Source organism: Sturnira hondurensis, unplaced genomic scaffold, assembly GCF_014824575.4.
Source record: "Sturnira hondurensis isolate 20B ecotype Veracruz unplaced genomic scaffold, ASM1482457v3 Scaffold0014584, whole genome shotgun sequence".
NCBI classification, from domain to species: Eukaryota; Metazoa; Chordata; class Mammalia; order Chiroptera; family Phyllostomidae; genus Sturnira; species Sturnira hondurensis.
In genome coordinates, this window is record NW_028087215.1 from 706,406 (window position 1) to 725,470 (window position 19,065).

The following is a 19,065-nucleotide window of genomic DNA, read 5'->3' on the forward strand; positions in this document are numbered from 1 at the left end:
AAGTTAGCTTTTGTTTCAAATAAAATATTAATATAATTCACAAAAGAATTTTACAATTTGATTTCATTTGATTGCTTTTAAAATAATGAGAAAAAATATATAGGTATGTAGTTCAATAGGATAGCCACTAACTATGTGTACTATTTACATTAAAATTATATAAGTAACTTTATATAACTTTATGAAGTTATTTATATAACTTTAAATTGAAGGTTTATTTTAGTCAAGCTGGTCATATTTCTTTTTATTTTAATTTGTTTCCTGTTTCGTTGACATTTGTTACTGCATAAGTTTAAGGTGAACAGCATACTGGTTTGACTTACATATATTGTGACTTGATTACTGCAATTAAGTTTAATTAGCATATGTCATTTTAGACAGGTATAGTAAAAAGAAAAACCAAACCAAATTATTTTCCCTGTGATGTGAACTCTTAGAATTTACTCTCTAGCAACTTTTATATATACCATATTTTGCCGTGTATAATGCGTGCTTTTTTGCCCAAATTTTTAAGGGAAAAATAAGGGCATACATTAACACATGGGTAGTACTAATTCCATACCTATATAAATAGGTATGGAATTTATATAGGTATGGAATTCTTTCAATTCTTTTATTTATGCTTATGCATTAAAAGTGTAACTCTAGAAAGCAGTAGTGATATCTGTATGCAAAATAATACCCTGGAATAAAATAACTGGTTTTGTTTCTAAATATAAATAAATAAATGATTGAATTGAAAAAGTAAAGTGAAAGATTTTTCCCCCTGATAGTTTGGGCCAAAACCGTGGGAGTGCGTTGTACACAGGAGCACATTATACATGGCAACACATGATGTTATATACCGATGTCAACTATAGTTATCATTTTGTACATTATATATCCTTAGTACTTCTTATCCTATACTGGAAATTTGTATCTTTAACCACTTTCCTTCATTTCTCCTTCCTCCCACCCCCAAAATTTAATCTCTTTTTGTAGAGTGTGTTTATTTTTAAATTCCACATGTAAGTGAGATTCACAATATTTGTCTTTCTCTGACTTTTTTCACTTATTGCAGGGATGTGAAACTCATTTTCACCAGGGGCCACATCAGCCTCGTGGTGGCCTTCAAAGGGCTGAATGTACTGCAGCTCCTTAACAGTTAAGGAGAAGTTACATTTATACAGGCCTAAAATTACTTCAGCTCTTGAAGGCAAGCATGATGCTGATGTGTCCCCTGGTGAAAATGAGTTTGACACCCCTGACTTCATGTAGTAATGCCCTCAAGGTCAACCTGCTGTCAATGGCAGGATTATTTTTTAAGGTTAAATAATCTCAAACAACCTCTTTATTTATTTATTTACCAAACGGACACATAGGTTGTTTACATATCTTGGCTATTGTAAATAATGCTGCTATGAACACAGTAGTGCAGATACCCTTTTGAGTCAATATTTTTTGTTTCCTTTGGATACATTCCAAGAAATGGAATTGGTGAGTCTATAAGGTAGTTCTGTTTTCAATTTTATGACAATCTTTCATACTGTTTTCCTTAGTGTCTGTAAGCTGGCCATATTTCAAGGGCAAAATAAGCACATATCTTAAGTAGCTACCACATTGGACAGTACAAACATTGAACTCATATTATCATAGGAGTTCTGTTAGTGCTATTTATAGAGTATATTTGAAGTGATTGCTTTATTACTTTGAAATAATTTTAGATTTACAGAAGAATTTTTCTATAATTACTGCTGCTTCCTCTAAGGTAAACATCTTACATAACCATAATGTATTTATTAAAACTAAGAAATTAATATTAGTAGAATATAACTAACTAAACTGCAGGCCTTACTCAGAGTCCATCAGTTTTTTTTCCAATAATGTCCTTTTTCTGTTGCAGTGTCTAACCCAGGATACCAAGTTGCATTTAGACCTATGTGTTATAATACGAACATTTCAAGCAATTAAAGATAATCCATGCAAGCGATAGACAAACCTATGGTCCATGGGCTGAATGTGACCGGTTGCCTGTGTTACACATGTAATTTTTTAAAACAGATACAACATTGTGTAAGATTGTAAAACTATATTTATTAATTTTTTTAAAGAATAATATTAGGGGCACAAAAGGAGGAAATTCAAATTAGTGTTCATACATAAAGTTTTACTGAAACACAGCTATGCCCCTTCATTTAATATTGTTATAGTTGCATTCATGCTTTAATGATAGACCAAAAATATTTAGATTGGCCCTCTGTAGAAAGATTGCCAACATGATCTGTGGTATTGAAGATGTGGCGTTCTGTTAACAAGAAATTTCTAAATTTAATATGAACTGAATGCTATTTTTACCTATTTTTATAACATGTAACTATTGGGTTAGCCAAAAAGTCTATTTTTTTCCATAAAAGATACATTTTTCATTTTCACAAATATTTTATTGATTTGGATATTTTGAGTGTGTGAGCTATCTCCTGCCTGATATAACCTTGATTGTTTTCAGTTAATGTCTCCATTTGATCGCTATGAACTTCAACTGGTCTACCTGACCATGGAGCATTGTCTAACAAGAAATTTCCGACACAAAACTTGCAAACCACTTTTGACACATTCAGTCAGTCACAGCACCTTCTTCATACACTGAACAAATATTTTTTGCATTTCAGTTGTGGTTTTACCTTTTTTGAAATAATAAAGAATAATATGCCAAAAAATGTTGCATATTCTATTTTCAATATTAAAATGGCTACACAAAAATTCACTACTTTTGTAAAGTTTTTTAAAATGAACACTGATATGGCAGCTGTCACAATACAGTCAAACAAAATTGTTTCAAATGAAGTTAAAGAAACTAAGCACTACTATAGTCATATTACTAATAAAACCAAACGAACTTTTTGGCCAACCCAATATAATGTAATTCCATCAATAGATATTTCTTTGCTAGGTGTGTATTGAAATATTTGTGTGTACTTTCAAAAACAAAACAGTATAATCTACGAGGGGGTGCCCAAAAAGAACTGGAATTATCCTCTGGAGGGTGGGCCCTTTGTAGTACAGGCTTCTCCCGCTAGGTGGGTATTCCAGGAACTCATCTGTAATCAGTATACCAGCCAGCATTGTTGTGAGAGGCTGTTTTTGGCCTGAGTGAGTTTTTTCTGAAGACTCTTTCAACATGTTTGCCCATTTCATGATGGGTGACGTACAAGCACACCTGCCCACATTGAGCTGAGTGAGTGTTCAGCAATTTTTGACCCAAAACAGCTTGACTCTTGTGTCCCACCCTCCCTATTCACCCGTTCTCACCCCAAGCAACTTCTGTTGTTTCCCTGAATGAGAAAAGTCCTCGAAGGAAATACTGATGTGGAAGAGGTGAAACAAAATTTTAAAAAGCAAAAGCACTAAAAGACATCAAAATCAATGAGTTCAAAACTGTTTTGAGCAGAGGGAAAAAATGTCTTGATAGGTTTTTTGCATCAAATGGAGAGTACTTTAAAGGTGACTGAAGTTTAAACATGTAAGAATAAATGGATTCCAGTTTTTGGAGGTCCCCCCTCATATAATTTGATTTTAAAAGAAATAATTCAGTGGAAGTGCTTTTACATTTCATTTTATAATAGTTGGAATTTAGTGGCAGTGCTTCACCTTTCAAAAAATGAAAATCTAGGTGGTGTATTGAGAAAGACTAAAAAAAATAAGGATTTTAGTCTTAATTTAGGGGGTGGTTATAGTTGATGAGAGCCAAAATTAGCATTGATTTTTAACTTGAGGGTCCATCATATGACATTTCACCAGATTGAGGTTAAAAAGGCGTGTTTGCCTTTATAGCTACTCCACTATTACTACACCCAGGAAAACTAACACCGGTCCAGTAATGACACCAAATATGCAATAACTTCATCCCAAAATACTTTTTTAAGTCTATGTGTGTGTTTTTTTTTTCCTTTTGAGCCAAGGTCAAATCAAACATTTGCATGTTGCTTTTGGCTGTTATGTCTCTTTATTTACCCCAAGTCTAAAACATCTTACTACCTTCGTTTGTTCTTCTTGATATTTGAGTCCTCTGAACAGAGTTGAGTTGTCCTAAAAAATGTCCCACATTTTATATTGACCTATTTTTTTAATCCATGATTACATTCAGGTTGGACATTTCTAGCAGGAACATTAGATAGGTGGTGTGTGGGTGTTTTTTTTTTAAGAGTTTGTTTTTAGAGAGAGGGGAAGGAAAGGAGAAGAGAGGGAGAGAAACATCTACGTGAGAGAGAAAAAGGTCATTTCTCTCTCATAGGCTTCCCTACTGGGGAACTGACCTCCAACCCAGGCACGTGCCCAGCCAACTGAGTCACGCTGGTCAGGGTCATAGGTAGTGTTTCAAACCTCACATTGCAGTACATCTGGAGGGAATGACAGATTGTGCCGCTGTTGGATATAGAAAGTATGGCCCCTTAGCTAAGGTGCTTATTAACAGATCCCTCTATTGGAGAAGTGTAGCCATAGCCTGTTCTTTTTCCCCTATAGTTTTCTTTCTTTCTTTGTTTTTTTAAGAGAGAGAGGGGGGAAGGGAGGGAGAAAGAGAGGAAAACTTCAATGTGTGGTTGCTCCTCACATGCCCCCAGTGAGGACCTGGCCCACAACCCAGGCATATTCCCTGACTGGGAATCAAACCACAACCCGTTGGTTCACAGCCCACGCTCAATCCACTGTGCTACTCCAGCCAGGGCCCCTGTAGTTTTCTTAAGACTTTATTAATTTTTATAATACTTTTAGGTTCACAGCAAAATCGAGAGGAAAATAGAGATTTCTTATATACATACACCTGTCCTCACGAAGGCATAGCCTCTCCCATCAACATCCCATACCAGATTGGTACTTTGTTAGAGTTGGTGAACATCCATTGACATGCCCATATCAAAGTCCTTACCTACTTTACATTAGGGATTACTCGTGGTGATACATACTCCATGGATTAAGTCCTCTGTGCTTTACCTATTCATCCTTCCTCCCCCGCCTAAACTTTTAAAGATACCAGTTTCATGCAACTCCTCTGCCATTAAACCTATTTAAATTCCAATGTTGATATTAGAGCTACCATGTATTTTATAATTGATAAAATATCTAATATTTAAATTGTTTTCCTCGATAATTATTTTTTATAGTTATGTTTATAAAATAAAGGGGGAAATGGTGAATTAATGGACAAAAATAAGTAGGGAGACCTTTTAATCCAAAATACTTTTGGCTATATTAGGGGCTTCTTGGAATTTTAAGTTTTCCTAATTATTTTTCTTGGGGTAGGGTAACTTATAAATCACAGTTATTTTCTACATTATAGGTATTGTCAATATGGACTCACCATATGGCTCTGTAACACCTTCTTCTACACATTTGGGAAACTTTGCCTCAACCCTGTCAGGAGGTCAGATGTATGGACCCGGGGCACCCCTGGGAGGAGCACCTGCAGCTGCTAACTTTAACAGACAGCATTTTTCCCCACTTAGTTTGTTGACCCCATGTTCATCAGCATCAAATGGTGAGTATTACACACTGTGATTTCACAAGAAGAGTTTGCTTATGTTTCCTTAAAAACAAAAGGATTTAAGTTTTTCAAAGTTTGGAATTTTTAACTCTTAAAGCTTACCATAAATTTAATACTATATAAAAGTGTAATTTGTATTCGTGGCAATTTATGAAATGAGGGGGAATTTCAGTTGAATTTCTAGGTTTTTAAATTACTAAAATCAGCACTGGCTGCTGTAACTTAGTGGATTGGATACAGGCTGCAAACCAAAGGGTCACCAGTTCAATTCCCAGTCAGAGTGCATGCCTGGGTGTTGGGCCAGGTCCCCACTGGGGGCCATGTAAGAGATAACTACACACTGATGTTTCTCTTCCTCTCTTCCCCCTCCCTTCCCTTCTCTCTCTAAAAATAAGTAAATAAAATCTTTTTAAAAGAAATAAATTACTGAAATCAGTCTTAATAAGTTATATCAAACAGGATATTTTATTGAGTTTATTTTTAAGAGGAATTACTTGTTGAGGGGGAAAAATCCCTATTGTACTGCCTATTAATTTATCTTCACTTTAGTTCTGAGAACACGGCTACCAAGGAAAAAGATTTCTAACCTTAAAAGTATAAATATCACATGCTTTTTATCCACCTTTAAATCTCATTTACTGCATTAACAGCACAACTATCAGATGTGTATTTTAACTGTAGTCAGACTTTAGAAACAATGATTAGATCTTCAAACTAAGGAAGTCAGCTATAAATAGGAAATTTGACTCATATTAAGAGAGTTATGTAGTAAGGTTATTGGGTTTTTGCATTTGTGGTTTTCAGTTTCTTTGTGTGAAGATAAAAAATGAAATTGCTTTTTCCTTGAGGAAATTATAATAAGAACCATTTTTTAAAACTGAATTCCTTTCTAAGAGTATTAGAACCCAATTAATACAGCCTGGTTAACTGAATGAAATATAAAAAGAAATGAATAAATATTTAAGAAATGCATATCAAAGTACATTGCCAGTTAAAGCATGAAGTAAGTTGTAAATTTTCATTCTGTATAGTTTTTGTGTGTTTGTCAAATAATGAAGACTATCACAAAGAAAGAATATTTAATTAGCCTTGCACAGATGTCCTTATGAGAAGAAATGGTTTAAGAAAGAATTCAAAGTGATTGTTATTGTGAATATGCCAGAAATAATGTAAGAAATGTTAAAATAATCTACCAATATAAGAAAATAATGTACCCTTCAGGGGAAAGACAAATAGACATCAGACAGATCTTCAGTTTACTTAGGACATCTGTTTAATAATGTTATGAGTAAGCCATTCTAACACTGTATGAGATGCACTGTAGGACTGAGAAAATGAATAAGTATATGATGTGATCTAGATATTCTGTACATTTAAACAGAATGTTGGAAGGTTACTGTTATTTTGCTTTTGCTTTTGTTTTTGGAAGGATACAGGAAAGGAAAGAGAAACTAGATCATATACAGAGGTTAGGGCAGGCTCCTAGGAATGGGCCTGGGGGAAGGTAAGATTCATTCATCCCTTTTTCTGATCATCCTTCCTGCCTGCCTTCCTGCCTACTTCCTTTGACTACTGTATTTTGCTGTGTATAATGTGCCCTTTTTGCCCAAATTTTTGAGGGAAAAATAAGGATGCGCATTATACATGGGCGTAATGATTACATGCCGTGGATATTATAATGGAAATGATAACCCTGTGTATAATGCACACAAAAGCGTGGGTGTGCATTATACACAGGAGTGCATTGTGCACGGCAAAATACGGTATGTCTTGGTTTAGTTGTTCTGGGTTGATTTTTCACAGGTATGTAATTCTGCCCTTTTAATACATAGTTTAAAAAACAATTTTAAAAAATGTTGTTTATCTTTTATGTTTATACCATCTTGCGTTCCTTATAGTTCAATTTAGTCTTTTCTAGAGTTTCTTTCATTTCTAATACTTTCCTAAATCTCGCATGTTGTTTCCAGTTTTACTAATTCTGAATTATGCTGTTCTTTCATATATTTTTATGACTCACTTTGGAATTTTAGATTATAGTTCATTTTTTCTTTTTTTAAATATATTTTATTTTATTGATTATGCTATTACCATTGCCCCAGTTTTCCCCCCTTTGCCCCCTTCCACCTGGTACTCCCCTTCCCTCCAGCAACATCCCCCCCACCCCCCGTTCCTGTCCATGGCTCATGCTTATAAGTTCTTTGGTTTCTCTATTTCCTATGCTATTCTTAACCTCCCTTGTCTATTTTCTACCTACCATTTATGCTTCTTATTCCCTGTACCTTTTGCCCCATTCTCTTTCCACCTCCCAGCTGATAACCCTCCACATGATTCCCATTTCTGTGATTCTCTTTCTGTTCTAGTTGTTTGCTTAGTTTGTTTTTGTCTTTTTAGGTTTAGTGTTGATACTTGTGAGTTTGTTGTCATTTTCCTGTTCATAGTTTTTTTCTTCTTTTTCCTAAATAAGGCCCTTTAACATTTCATATAATAAGAGCTTGATGGCGATGAACTCCTTTAGCTTGACCTTGTCTGGGAAGCACTTCATCTGCCCTTCCATTCTGAGTGATAGCTTTTGCTGGATAGAGTAATCTTGGTTGTAGGTCCTTGCTTCCCATCACTTTGAATCCTTCTTGCTAATCCCTTCTGGCCAGCAAAGTTTCTTTTGAGAAATCAGATGACAATTATATGGGAACTCCTTTGTAGGTAACTCTGCTTTTCTCTTGCTGCTTTTTAAGATTCCCTCTTTATCTTTAACTTTTAGCATTTTAACTATGATGTGTCTTGGTGTGTTTCCCTTTGGTCTACCTTATTTGGGACTCTCTGTGCTTCCTGAACTTATATATCTATTTTCTTCACCAAATAGCAAAGGTTGGTTTTTTTTTTTTTTTCATTTTTTCAGGGAAGTTTTCGATTTCTTGCACTTCCTCTTCCTCTTGCATCCCTATGGTTCGATGTTGGCACTTTTGGAGATGTCCCAGAGCCTTCTTACTCTCTCCTCTTTATTTTGAATTCTTGTTTCTTCATTCTGTTTTGGTTGACTGTTTCTTCTTTCTGTTTCAAATCGTTGATTTGTCCTTTTCTTCATTGTTGATTCCCTGTAGAATTCTCTTTATTTCATTTAGTGTAGCCTTCATTTCTTCCCTTAGCTTCTGCTGTACTCAGTCAGTTCTCTGAGCATCCTTATCACCATTGTTTTGAATTCTTCATCTGATAGGATAGCTGTCTTCATTTTGTTTAGTCATTTTTGTGGGGTTTTGTTCTGTTCTTTCATTTGGGCTGTATTTCTTTGTCTCCTCAATTTGGCAGCCTCCTTGTATTTGTTTCTGCGTGTTAGGTAGAGCTGCTTTAACTCCATTTTAATCTACTTGTTAAGTTGTATGGGGTGGAGCGGCAACCCACTTCACCACTTTGTGTCTTTGTATGTCAGGGAGGAGTCAGAGAGAAGATGAAGCCGCTGCCTGGCCACTGGAGGCTTCCTTGGCACTCACCTCGCTTCTAGTCACTTAACCCCCTCTCCATACACAACTGGCACCCCTCTAGCTGTTGCCCTGGTGTTGGTCCCTAGAGTGGGTGTGTTTGCATATGTTCTGCGACCATGTGGGACCTTTAAATAGACTCTCCTGATAGACCAGCAGTTGCTTCTGCTGCCCCAAACCCCACTGGTTTTTATAGCCAGAAGTTATTAGGTTTTATTTTCCCAGAGCTGGAACCCTGGACTAGTGGTCTGGTGTGGGGCTGGGATCGCTTGCTCCATAGGTATCTTTCCAAATTTTATCCACCACATGTGAATATGGGGCCACCTGTTCTGCTAGCTGCTGCCACTCCACCTGCTCCTGCCCTATCACCTCATCTCTACCCTCCCTTCCCATCCCAAAGAAGGATGAATATCCTTCTTTAAATCCTTGATTGTCAGCCTTCCATACAGTTGAGTTTTCTGGCAGTTCAGGTGATTTGTGTTTTGAGGATACTTGTGACCTTTCTTATGGTAGTGCAAGGAGGCGAGGCATGTCTACCTACACCTCTGTCTTGACGAGAAGTCCTTAGATTTTAGTTTATTTTTAATGTCCCTTTGGAATATTAAGATACAGCTTTCTTTCTAGCATGCTTTTATTGTCTATAAGTTGTTCTGGATTCATTATCTCTTTTATTTCATATAATAATTTTGTGTGGTATATGACTCCAGTTCTGTTGTTCTGCAGTTTTAAATGAGTTTCCCTGAACTTATACAAGGGATAAGTGGATCAGAATATGTTTTCTAGCTTAAAGGTGCCAGAAATGCTTCTTGTGGGGAAGTGTGCAAAAATATGGCCTTAAAGTTTATTAAATCCTCTGTCTTTGTTGGCCTTACCCACCTACCCTTATCACATCTCTTCTACTCTTAATTGGATGTTCTCTTTGCTTCTGTTGTCCCTTTCCTGCTCAGTTTGGAATCTGTTCCTAGAACTTTCTTACCAGTATGTGGCTTTATCTTGGAAGAAGGCTTTAGCAGGTTCTTTTGAGAGTTCATAGGACATACACTGCATCAGCCCTTTTAGACTTTACTGCACAGGTGGCAAACACAAGGCCCACGGGCTGAATCTGAGCCTCCACCTTGTTCTATTCAGCCCAGCACCTTGTTTCTACCCGGCAGCAGTGCTGAGCTCTTGTTTAACTATTAAGGAGTAACTACATTTATACAGTCCTAAAATTATATTCAGCCTTTTGAAGGCAACCTTGAGGCTGATGTGGTCCCCAGTGAAAATTAGTAGGACACCCCTGCTTTACTGTGAAGCCCCTGCAGTCACCACACTTAGGCAGAACTTTCCCAGTTTCACCTGCTGTTCTCATTTGGCCTGCCTTGCTTTTCCTGTGAGTAGTTTTGACTGTTTGTGGTTCTTAGGTCTGGAGAGTTGCTTCCTTCCATACAGATGCTGGCACGGCCTGAGCCTTACAGCTATTGGTGATTTGTCCCCATTCACGTGTGTCTTTGGACTCATTTGGATACCTTGTCTGTTTGGTTTTAGATACTGTCAATGCGCGTGTGGGGGGCGGGGGGATTGTTGTTGTTTTTCGGCTTTGCTAACTTAGTACCTTTTTTGTTTTGTTTTATGGGAGGGTTTGGGAAGAATCAAAACCTGTGCTACTGCCTAGAATTTCCTCTTTTATCCATATAATTTTAAGGTGAATTTTCTTATTTATAATTGCTTTAAAGACACTTATGTGACTTTTCCATTTTCTTATGATGTGTTAAAAGTGAGTACTGTCATATAATACTAGTAATCCATTACCACAGGAGATATTCTTTAATTTATTATTAGAGGGTAACAGTTTTCTGGGTTTACTTTTACAGATAATAAGCCCATTACATTTTATGCTTTTTTCCACAATCATACCAGTATCTGTATAAGTTATAATTTATGAAGGACTTTCCCATTCTTTTTAGTTAGTAGTCACTACAACTCAGTGATAGGAGTTACTATCAGTTCAACCACAAATAGACCTCTGCAAGTGCCAGTGACAAATTTGATCTTTACAGTACTTTCCATTCTGTGCTACAATTCTAAAATATGTATAAGTCTTTTAAAAAACATACTCTGGCTAATAATATTACTGATTTTTTTTTTTGTCTTCCAAATTCCCTGAAAGTACCTTGGGAAATAGAAGCACTATGCTTTTGTGTCTGCGTGCGTGCATGCATGCATGAAGATAGATCTTTTTTACTGTATGTTTTTCATTACCATTTACCTGTAAACTCTTGTACCCGCCTCCCCCTGCAATCACACTATTGTCCATGTCCATGAGTCGTTTTTCCTTTTTGCTTGATCCTTCCATCCTCTAACTTCTTCCACCCCCCGCCCCCAATAACTGTCATTCTGCTATCTATGAGTCTGTCTCTATTTTGCTTGTTGGTTCAGTTGTCAGTGGATTTCACTTGTAACTGAATCATATGGTATTTGTCTTTCTATCACTGACTTATTTTACTCAACATAATGTTCTCCAGGTTCAACCATGCTGTCACAAAAGGGTAAAATTTTCTTCTTTTTTTACAGTCAAGTAGTATTCCATTGTACAGCAGTCCCATAGTTGTTTTATCCACTCATCTACTGATAGACACTTGGGCTGCTTCCACATCCTGGCTATTGTAAATAATGCTCCAATGAACATGGGGTACTTATGTTCATTAGTGTTTCAGATACCTTCGGATATATAAGTTCTTTGTACATTTTGGATATTAACCCCCTGTTAGATGTACTGGCGAATATATTCTCCCATTCTGTGGGTAACTTTTTAGTTTGATATAGTCACATTTATATTTTTCTTTTTGTTTCTCTTGCCTGGGGAGATAAGTCAGATAAAATATTGCTGTTATCAATGTCCAGGTTTTTACTTCATATGTTTTTTTCTAGGATTTTTAATTTTGAGATCTAATATTTTAAGTCTAATGCATTTTGAATTATATTCTCGTGTGTTGCCTAGTTCCATTTTTTTCTGCATGTATTTGTCCAATTTTCTCAACCCTGTTTATAGAATAAACTATCTTTAGCCCATTGTATGTGTGGCTTTATTTCTGGGCTTTGTATTCTGTTTTATTGATCTATGTGTCTAATTTTATGCCAGTACATGTTGTTTTGATTACTATGGCCTTATAGTATAGTTTGATATTAGCGTGATTCCTCCAACTTTGTTTTTCTTTCTTAGGATCACTGTTGTGATGCGAGGCCTGTTTTGGTTGCATATAAAGTTTTGACATATTTGTTCTAGTTCTGTGAAATATGTCATTCAAATCTTGATAGGAATTGTGTTGAGTCTGTAGATTGCTTCGGGTAGCATGGACATTTTAATGATGTGAATTTCTCCTGTCCATGAACAGGAATTGCTTCCACTTATTTACATCTTCTTCAGTTTCTTTAATTTTCCAAGGACAGGTCTTTTATATCCTTGGTTAGATTTATTCCTAGGTATTTTATTTTTTTGAAGCAATTGTGAGTGGAATTGTTTTTTTTTTTAATTTCCCTTAGTTCATTATTGGAATATAAAAATTAACTGATACCTGTATATTAATTTTGATTTTTTAAGTACTCTTTTGATTGTTGTTCAAGTACAGCTGTCTCTATTTTCACTCCATTTCTGTTCCCCCACCACACCCTTGTATATTAATTTTCTGTCCCACTACTTTCTTCTCTTTTCCTCCTCCCGCTTCCTCACTCCCTTCCCCTCCTCCCGTCCTCCCCTCCCTTCCTCCTCCTCTCTTCTTCTTCTTAGCCCTTTAACATTGGTGCAGTTCTGGTTTGGTATTAATAACTCCTTTAGCTTTTTCTTGTTTGGGAAGCTGTTTGTTTCTCCTTTAATTTTAAATGATAGCCTTGCTTGTTAAAGTGGCCTTGGCTGTAGCTCCTTGAATATTTCCTGCCAACCCCTTCTGACATTTCTGTTGAGAAATCAGATTACAATCTAATTGGAGCTCCCTCGTAGGTAACTACCTGCTTTTCTCCTGTGGCTTTTAGTATTCTCTTCTCTTTAGGCCTTGCCATTTTAATTATGATATGTCTTGGTGTGGACTTCTTTGGGTCCATCTTGTTTGGGACTCTGGGCTTTCTGGACTTGTGTATTTTTCTTTCACCAGACTGGAGATGCTTTCAGTCATTATATTCAAATAGGTTTTTGTTTACTTGCTCACTCTTCTCCTTCTGGTATTCCCATGGTGCAGATGTTGTTACACATGCCGTTGTCTCGAAGGTTTCTTAAGCACTCATTCTCTTCATTATTTTTTTCTTTCTGCTGCTCTGCTTGTGGAATTGTTTCCACCTTGTCTTCCAAATTGCTGATTTGCTCCTCTGCTTCATCTGACCTTCCATTGTATTATTTATTTCAGATACTGCATTCTCTATTTCTGACTGGTCCTTTTTTATTTTTTTCTGTCTTTGTTCATGCTATTGAGTATCCTTATAATCATTATACTCTATATCTGATAAATTTTTTGCCTCCTTTTCTTTCAGTTCTTCTTCTGGTGGATTCTCTTGTTCTTTTATTTGGGGACCATCATTTTGGCTGCCTCTTTGTGTTTGTTTCTAGGTATTATAGGTAGAGCTGCAAAGACTGGTGTAGACCTATGTCAGGTATTGCCTGTGGCTGTCCCTAGGCAACCCGCTTGGGTCTATGAGCAATCTAAATCTTCAGCTGTGGCTCTTTCTGCTGGGCCTGGCTGTGTGCAGAAAGAACCAGCCTGTGCACCAAGGCTGGCTTTTATCAATACCAAGACCCTGGGGAACGGCAGCTAAAGTCTCAGAGCTCCCAGAAATCCACCTTTTTGTTAAACTTCATCACTGAGATAACCTCTAACAGTACTCCTCAGCAACTGGGCTTAAGCTCTGTAGGCTAGGGCACAGTGATTCCTGTGCCAGGGCTATTGCTTCCCCTCAGGCAGCTGCCACTTGGAGGGGAGTGCTCTGCCTGAGAAAGCTGGCTTCTGCAGTATGGGGAATGACTCGGCACAGGGATCCTGGTGGCTGTTCTTTCAGTTCTCTCCCCAGAGCCACCAACCCTAGTCTCTCCTCAAGCATCTCTAGTCCACTCTGCCTTCCCTCTGCTAGTGCACAGGGCAAGTGGCTGCAATAAAATTTTGTGCCTCAGACCTTTGAGAGGCTCTTTGCATCTCTTGCCATCTTGCCCTAGCTGACACTAACCCTGCTGCTTTTCACAGCTGGATGTTATCTAGGTTTCTTTCCCTGCTCTGCTGCTATAGGCTGAGGAGCCCAACTTGGGGTGTAGAAACCACATGTCTCAGGGGAGGGGGAACCCCCTGCCCACTGAAAGATCCCTCCAGGACTTAAGCTGCTGCCTGAGAGCGCAGCTAGCCAGCCTCCTTCCTGTGCGTCCTCCACATTCCCTACAGTCACATTTGGTGAAGCTGTTTTTTCTGTCTGTCCTTGGCTGTATGACTTCTTTCCAGCTCATGTTCAGTTGGTTATACAATGTAGCTGAAACTCCAGTTTGGTTCTGGGAGGATGTTTGTGCAGCTTCCACTTATTCCTCCACCATCTTGGATCCATTAGATAGATCTTTGCAAATTTATTAATTACCTGAACCCTTTGGATAATATAAACACACACTCGCACAATCTACAATAACGGAAAGTTGGTTAACAAGGCATAACCTTCTCTTGGCTTTTTTGTTTTTTAGATTACAGTTTATTTTCAATATTATTTTGTTAGTTTTGGGTGAGTATAGTATGCTGGTACTTTATAAGCATATTTAGATTCTGTGATATCCTCTTTTTAAGAAACATCTTTTTCTTCAGCTAACCTTTTTAGACTTAGTAGATACCCGAACCCCTTTGTTTTTTCATCATAATTAATATACCAAGGGACAAGCATTCCAAGGAGTAGTTTGGGAATTGCCAATATAGATGTGATTGTCCCCACCTCTATCTACTTCGTCGTTGTTGGTTTGTTTGAATTTCTTGTCTTCATATTGCTCTGGTGTCTTCGTATTTTATTCAGTGTCAAGGATTAATTTATTTAAATATTAATTTGTTTAGTGGTTTATTACATGGTAGTTGCAGCATTCACGTCTTCACATTGAACTATCACATAACTAAATGGAAAAATTTTGAGCCAGATTAAAAATGACTTCGAAGTCATGGAATGTTAATCAAATGTTAATGTGCATGATTTATTATTTAAATATTATTCTCATATTTTATTTTTCCTCAGAATGAATATTTAAGGTATTTTTAGAATTTAAGATGTAGGTTTACAAAATTACATATTCTATAGATGACATGTATATATTATTTCAAAATGTCTTTTCTCTAGATTCTCCTGCACAGTCGGTATCCTCTGGAGTTCGTGCACCTTCTCCTGCCCCATCGTCAGTACCTTTAGGGTCAGAAAAGCCCAGCAGTGTCTCTCAGGACAGAAAAGTTCCAGTCCCTATTGGAACTGAACGTTCTGCACGTATCAGGCAAACTGGAACTTCAGCTCCGTCTGTTATTGGGAGTAATTTGTCCACATCAGTAGGGCATAGTGGCATCTGGTCCTTTGAAGGGATTGGTGGCAATCAAGGTATGATAGATACCCTGTCCTTCTTACAGGAAATTAAGCTTATGTATTTAACTGCAGTATTGTAAGCAGTATTTAACATTCATAGTCTTAAAAGATCGGTATTCATCTCTCTTTGTTTTGACTAATTACTTTTATTTAAGAGTTTAAAACATTGTTCCCATATGATCTTCCATTGAATTTTTCATTGCTTTCTGAAAATAGTCTAATGCAAGCATATTTTCTTCATTTCACATTAAGGAGATGTTAATATTTCCTTTGGGGCTCTGTAGCCTTTATCTTAGCTTTTTTCCTTTTGTAACACAAAGTGTTCGGGTAATTTTATTAGGGTATTATATCATTACCTACAAACATGGAAATACTGCATTAAATGTACAAAAGTAGATCATTATTCTGACGGAATTCACAATTTAATATGGAAAATATTATAAATACTTATAAATATTTTACTGTCTTCTGATTTTTAATATCACCAATTATTTTCTTTCTGTCTCTTTGTTTTTCTCTCAGACAAAGTAGATTGGTGTAACCCTGGGATGGGAAATCCTATCATTCATAGGCCAATGTCTGATCCAGGAGTGTTTTCACAGCATCAAGCAATGGAGCGAGAAAGTACAGGAATTGTAACTCCTTCTGGTACATTCCATCAGCATGTTCCTGCAGGATACATGGACTTTCCTAAAGTTGGGGTAATGGTGATTTAAATAAACATTTTTATTATTTCCAAATGTTTTTCCTATTAAATGATTCTAGGGCTTTGGCCTACAGTTATAGGTCAAAATCTGACTAAAATATAAATATTTATAAATCCTAATTTTGTTTCAGTTGTTTAGAAAAAATTTCTTTTGCAGAATATTTCAGATATAGTAGGCTTATGTATAATCCAATGCTAGAAGAGATCATAATGGAAAATAATTTTTAGATTACCTAGATAACTTACACTTTTCCAAAATGAGCTAAAGTTTCAGATATGAATCTGATGGCTGTTGAATATATTGGGAAAAACAGTGAATCGAATGTGCATAACATTTGTTTTCTTCTTTTTTTCAGGGTATGCCTTTTTCTGTGTATGGGAATGCAATGATTCCTCCAGTAGCACCTATTCCGGACGGAGCTGGAGGACCCATATTTAATGGCCCTCATGCTGCAGACCCCTCTTGGAACTCCCTGATAAAGATGGTTTCAAGCTCCACAGAAAATAATGGTCCTCAAACGGTAAGACTGATCATCCAGTGAACATTAATTTAGTGTTTCTGAGATGCTAGGACAAGCAGGAGGCGGATAAATCGTGGTAGTGAAAGTATGGTGAATATGGGCAAGTTGAGAAAGTCGACAGAAATGTAATGTAGCTGAAATGTAGCAGAGGGATATAGAAAATGGTACCAAAGGTAGTGGTTTGGGGCTAAAATTATGAAAGGTATAGTATACAGGGCCCAGCAGAAGTAACGCCTACTCGAATATGGTTGGTGGGGTAATAATGTGGATGTAATAATTTATAGTTTTAATTTGAACACCTCACATAAAATGTAGTATGGTATGCTTGAGTGTGATATTGTTACATTACCAAATTACATGCTTATGATTTTATAATAAAAGATTTTGTAATAAAAAGGCATTATTTGTGCCTGACCCTTACTTCATTGGGCAGCAGATGCTAAATAAAAATTTTTAAGTTTTTAAATATATTTTTATACATCAAAATTTACCAGTGTTATGGAATGGGCCATTTAGAGGTTATTTCTTGAGAGAAACTTAAATGTCAAAACTGTGTATAACCACAAATCCATAGACATTTATATATTTTAGCATTTTTTTGGTGTGTGTTTAATATGTTTGACTCATTTTCCTTCTACAGTCATAAACTGTATGTACTCTAGTAATGGTTGTTTTAAAACGATGATAGATCTTGTTTGAGGAATAAGAGGAAGGACAAGGAAACAATAGATAGAAGTGATTTATCATTGCTTTTCTTCCTTGTTTCCAACTATGTTGCAAATTAGATTTAACTATTTTAGTTCATAGCTAGAGTTTTATTTTAATCAAGTGTGTTGAATATGTATTTAATAAAATGCATGTTCCTTATTCTTAGGTGTGGACTGGACCCTGGGCACCTCACATGAATAGTGTGCATATGAACCAGCTTGGCTGATGAGGATCAGCTGTTAGCCTGCAGATTCCTTTTCATTCAGAGGAAATCACAAGTGGCCAGAAAAAAAAAATTATGCTCCCAAATCATTCTACTGATGTGCTTGACTGAAGTGTGTAGGCTTTTTGCAGAAGAACTTACTAACTGACCTATTTTCTGTGAACATTTGTGACTGCCCATTCCCCATCATCATCCGTTTTACCTTAGTTAGCATTTTTCTTATCATTTTTCTTTTTTTTCCTCTCTCTTCCCTTTTGGATATAACTTTCTGTTGAAGCTGTTCTTTGGCTGGTTGGTATTAGTACTGTAAACTGCTTCTGAGCAAACATGGAAATTTAGCAAAATTATGTAAACTTGATCCTGAAGTTTTAGAATGGCAAATAAATGTACAATTGTTTACATAACAGAAAAGGCTAAGCAGAAAGTAAATTTCAATATGTCAGTATAGAGGCTCTACTTTATGTAGACTTAAATTAATGTGAGGTATGTACCTTCATATTCAGAAATCTGGATGTGTCCTTCATACATTAAACTATTAATAAGCATAACTTTTCTGCTTGTGTAATTTAAGTATAAAGCATAAAACAGTGGGCATTATCAGTGGATGTTTCTGAGATTGGCTTTTTAAATACCCACCTTGCTCTCTTTTGAATTTGTTTGCAGCAAAGCGCATATAGAAGAAGAAATTTATCACTTTTCTATTGTCTTTTAATTACCTTGTCACGCTTAAAACTAATGCACACTTCACTCTTCTCTCCTTATCTTTACCACTAATACCAGTAAAATTCTCCTGCTGATCATGAAATAATTTGTAAACATTTTTAATGTAATGGCTGCTACAAAGACATGGAGCACCTTTGTCATTGCCTGTGGTTTCTTCTAACCATAAAATGTTTAGCTTTTCTGAGAATTTAAAAAGCCACCACTGGTTCCCAGTCAGCATATACAAACTCTTAATATATTGTTTATTATTAAACAATTCAGTGTACTATTTTATATTGGATAATATTGATTCTTAACACCGGCTTCCTAGTCATCATAAAATGAGAGTCAACATAAGAGTCAACATAAAATTTCAATTTTCTGTTACTTAGGGGAAAGTATTTTTTCCCCAACTTTAAAGGCTTCTTATTCTTTACACTTGTGTATTACCTGTGAAAAGGATCAACAGCTAACTTGGGGCAAGTAATAAAAGAAATTTTGCATTTGTCATGAAGACAATTTATGGTGGACGTGAATACACAGATTGCAAAATAAAGTCTTCATTTAACCTGTTTATATACAATACAGGACCACACTAAACTATTCAGTGGGATTTATCTATTCCCTTCACTTGAAACAATAAATAATAACATACCCAAAAA

The 19,065-nt window shown here is 36.3% G+C and overlaps 1 protein-coding gene across 5 annotated transcripts in view; it reads left to right on the forward strand.

Moving 5' to 3' along the window:
- ANKRD17 (ankyrin repeat domain 17) overlaps window positions 1-19,065 on the forward strand; it is a 156,349-nt gene extending 137,284 nt beyond the window's left edge. For all 5 annotated transcript variants that reach the window (XM_037063434.1, XM_037063435.1, XM_037063437.1 and 2 more), the window contains 5 exons: window positions 5,315-5,512; window positions 15,310-15,558; window positions 16,066-16,244; window positions 16,606-16,770; window positions 17,645-19,065. In XM_037063434.1, the coding sequence (XP_036919329.1) occupies window positions 5,315-5,512; window positions 15,310-15,558; window positions 16,066-16,244; window positions 16,606-16,770; window positions 17,645-17,704 (851 nt within the window). In that variant the 3' untranslated portion in view covers window positions 17,705-19,065. The remainder of the gene's footprint in view (window positions 1-5,314; window positions 5,513-15,309; window positions 15,559-16,065; window positions 16,245-16,605; window positions 16,771-17,644) is intronic.